This window comes from Enhydra lutris, unplaced genomic scaffold (assembly GCF_002288905.1).
Source record: "Enhydra lutris kenyoni isolate GAN:26980312 unplaced genomic scaffold, ASM228890v2 scaffoldscaffold103, whole genome shotgun sequence".
Lineage (NCBI taxonomy): Eukaryota > Metazoa > Chordata > Mammalia > Carnivora > Mustelidae > Enhydra > Enhydra lutris.
Window position 1 is genome coordinate 1,324,246 of NW_019154187.1, and position 4,438 is coordinate 1,328,683.

Here is a 4,438-nt window from a genome sequence, read left to right on the forward strand (position 1 = left end):
AGATAATAAAGAAGGCTAAAAATAGCAATGAATTCAGAAAGGTCATTAAGAAAGGTATACTGAAAGGCATGAAGACTTGAGATGGATGAATAATCACAGATAATGCAGAGATATTGAGAGATAAGTCAAAAGAGAAAGAGGAAGAAATACGAGTGAGGGACATAAGAAGAGAGGACATAGGTGAGGATAAGGGATTATACAAAGAATGTATAACGCATATTCCTGCTGTCTTTGACTTGGGGCTTCAAGTAGGTGTACTTTCTTTGAAATTGAAGAAGACATATAGCCCCTGATTCTAATTCTTCAAATTCTTTTAGATGTAAATAGTAAAGAATCTTCATTGCAATAGTGTTAAAATTATATGGAGACCAGGATTTTGTCAGCTCTAGACTAAGTGGTTGCACAGCATTTTTTTTTATTTTGAAGACTGAGGTGGGATTGTTATAGTGTGACTTTAGATTTTTGCCAATGAGTTGGTGATCCCACATGGGAGAAGAGAGGCACAAGTTTCTCACAGGCCAAAAGGGAATAATCAGGATGAAATTATTTATACAGTCTTCACACCCTATAGGAATACTAATGGGAAACCCAACCAAAGCAATCATGTTGTTGTAATCAGACCTTTATAAATATGGCAAGGCTATCTGTGGGATGGGGAGGTGGCTAAAGTATAATAAAATGGCCAAAAAAGTGAGATCTAACTTATTCAGGAGAAAAAAAAAATATTCAAATAAAGGAACTGAAATTGTGGGGTTAGAATAATTAGTTAGAATTTAGGAATGATTTACTGTATTTAGTGATGAGATAGATGCTGGTTGATAGTGAGGATGCAGTTTATCAAATTGCTCATTTCAAATGAAGAGGCCAATAAAGGACCAGTGGCAATTTCAGTCATCTACAAAAAGTAATTTTTGGTTTAGTGAGGCTTAAGTTTATATTAAAGAGTGTGATAATTTTCCCCATCAGAGAAATTCCTGTTTAAGAAGAGAGAACCTTTGTTTTCCCATCCTGCCTTACCCCACTCTGTCACAAGTTTTAGTTAGTCTTATATTCTGTATTTTGAAGTGTTTCACTTCACTTCTTTTCAGAACTTTAGGGAATGTGGTTGTACTAGATAACTATCTTTTCTTTTTGGGCATTTCTAGGGAAATGTTCCCAATTATATAGGAAAGAAGTGGTTTCCCCCACATGGTTTTGTTCTCCATGAGGAGAGATTTTGACAAGACAATGGACTCTTTATTGGTGCTGAGTTGCCTTGTCTTTTTCCTAACTGCTGAGTTCAGTTGATTACTTATTGCACTTATTAGAACTCTGTTGACAAGTAGAGTGACAACTGCAACAGACAGCGAATGAATGAGAACGTTGCCTGAAGAATTTTCTCTTTGCAGCCTTTCTCATTTAGTATCTTAAAAAAAAAAAGGCAATGAATTAAAGCCCCATTTTATCCCTGCATGGAAGAAGAGGGTGCTTATGCAACTTTGTGTGAAGCCACCAGACCCTTAAAGCAAATAAGAACTATGTATCTCATTTCCTTTTTTAGCTCAGGTCCCATCCAAGTGGACTCCTACTGCTTCATCCCAGTTGTGGAAGTGACCTCTGCCACAATGGTTGTTGGGATGGGACAAAATACTTTAGGTAGTTAATGAGACATAATAGTTTTTTTCCAAGAAAACATAAGACTTTCCCCAAAATATGGTCCCACTTCACTGGAACAAATTGAAAGCAAAATGGCTTTTGAGTACATTTTTAACCTTCTGGGTAGGATATTTACAAACCACTACCTCTATTGTTTTATTCAGTGTAACAGAATGCTTATATTGGAAAGAAAGCTGAAGTGCAAGGAATTCTGCTTTATTGTTAGAAATATTAAAAATAATAGAATTGTTCAAACCTGACAGCTAATACTTGAGTAAATGCTTATGGACTATTGCATATACAGGCTTAATCACTACAAAAGCATTTCTAATTTAGGGGTGTCTCTCTGGCTCAGTAGGTGGAGCATGAGACTCCTGATCTCAGGTTTGTAAGCTCTCACCACACATTGGGTGTAGAGATTCCTTAAAAAGAAACTTAGAAATAAGTATTTCTGGTTTATACTTCTCTCTCAACCCACCCTGGTCTATGATTCAATTGGTATGTATATTTCTTCCTTGCATGAGTAATTTATAGTAATCACTTATTTGAATATCCTAAAACTTTGTTACTTATTCATTTTGTATATCAAAACATTTCTTTCATAAAATCCGCAGCATTTCTCAGATTTAAAAATAAAAAATCCTTATTTCCCCCCTAGAGATTTAGGAATGACTTATGGATACATCTTCTAATTTTCAATTTTTTCCCAGGTATATTTCTTATCTACACTTCACTTTCTGGATGTTAAATAACTGTGTCTAAATAATTTTACATTGTGCTACTTCAGTCACCAAACCAAGACAATTAAAATATGATGACTATACTGGTAAATTATTAAATCCTTTAGGTTCAATAGCAGTGCACTTTTGTTTATATTGTCAGATGTTAGGACAAGAATACTTCCAAATTACAGAATCAGCTACATTCACTCTGTTTCTCCTTCTGCTAAAATGTTAATATTTATTCCTTTGATATTAAATGGCAGAAAGTCACTAGAATATTTTTTAAAAATCAAATTAATTGCAGTAACATAAGGCTGAAAATAACTATTTCCATCATCTAATATAATTATGAATTATTAATAATAAGAGTTGAAACTAAATAACAACAACAAAAAATTCTTGTCTTCTTATAGATTCTTTTTGATGATTGGGACAATTTCATAAAGTATTTGAAATTTTAAGTAGAATAAAATATGTAAAATAGAATAATTTAATTGGCTTTTTGTTTAGGCCTATAATCTGGCCTCTTCTTTTAAAAGATTAAAAACCAAGAACTAAATTTAATTCTTATCTTCATTTACAGATCTTTAGAAGATGGAACATCCATGGATTTTCTGTGGTGATTGGCCTCTTTCGAGGACTGAAATTGATATATTTTCCCTTTGTAGTTGAAAAAATATATAATTAATTCGATTCTCCTTCTTCTTCTTCTTCTTGTTCTTCTTGTTTTTCTTGTTCTTCTTCTTCTTTTTCTTCTTCTTCTTCTTCTTAGTGAAACTTCTTCATCATTATGATCACTACTTCCACCACCTTAAGTACCAGCACTCCAACTACACCATCAACATATTTACTACCACTATCATCACCACTAACATGATCAATCATTACCAAACCTGGGTGCCTAACTCTTGAAGGTTCACAATATGAGAGTGAAGTTTAACACTTTCAAGGAAACATGAAGAAGATAAGCATGTTTCACTATGTTTTGTGTATATGGACTGAATCCATAAAGACAGTAGTCCCATTGCAGTCCTCCTGGTCCAGTTTTGGACTGTGATAAGAAGTAGGCCTCATGTAGACCAGCATGGCTGGACCGAAGTATAGGCTCACCACAGTCAAGTGGGAGGAACAGGTGGCCAGAGCTTTATTCCTGCCCTCCACAGAGTTCATGCGGAGGACAGCAAGGAAGATGAGAGCATAAGAGGACAGGATAAAGGACAAAGGAATGAGGAGCACCACAATACTTGTCATCACTACAGCCTTCTCATAAGCAGAGATATCCTCACAGGCCAATTTTAGGATGGCCATGACCTCACAGAGGAAATGGGAAATCTCTCTAGAACCACAGATGGGGAAATGCATAGCATACGCTGTGTCCATGAGTGATATAAGTGCACCTCCAGCCCAGGAAATGAAAGTCATCTGCAGACATACTTTCTGACTCATGATCAGGGTGCATCTCAAAGGGTTGCAAATGGCCACATAGTGGTCAAAAGCCATGAGGGTGATGAGGATACACTCAGCAATTTCTAGAGTCAGGAAGAAAGAGATCTGAGTTCCACAGGCCACCTGTGATATACTTCTCTTCCCTGAGAAGAGGTCAGTTGCCATCTTTGGTACAGTGCTAGAGATTAATGTCAGGTCCATAAGGGCCAGTTGGCTGAGGAGAAAGTGCATGGGTGTGTGGAGGTGAGAATCCACCCAAATCAGGAATATAAGGATGGAATTTGTGGTTACAGCCACAGCGTAGATCAGAAGAATTGCAGAGACAAGGACGTTGATATCTTTTATACCAGGGAAGAGGCCCAAGAGGATAAAGTCCATATTTGAATACTCATTTCTTTTATCCATGTTTCTGTCTTGTTAGGAGTAATCAACCCTGGGAACAAGCCAGATTTAGAGAAATCACAAAAATATGTTAGATTCTGTTTTCCAAGCTCTTTCATTTCTTTCATTTATTACCATTATCAGCAGCAGCAGGCTGTGGTATTTCTGCAAATGACAACATTTTAGCCAGTTTCATGGCTGAGTAGGGTATCTCATGTTCCTACCTATCCTCTTTACTCACAGAACAAATTGGG

General features: G+C 36.2%; 1 protein-coding gene across 1 annotated transcript; it reads right to left on the reverse strand.

Moving 5' to 3' along the window:
• Positions 1-3,335: 3,335 nt before the first annotated feature.
• LOC111139372 (olfactory receptor 56-like) lies at positions 3,336-4,208 on the reverse strand. The gene has a single exon (XM_022491625.1). The coding sequence runs from the start codon at positions 4,206-4,208 to the stop codon at positions 3,336-3,338; it is 873 nt and encodes a 290-aa protein (XP_022347333.1).
• Positions 4,209-4,438: the final 230 nt, after the last annotated feature.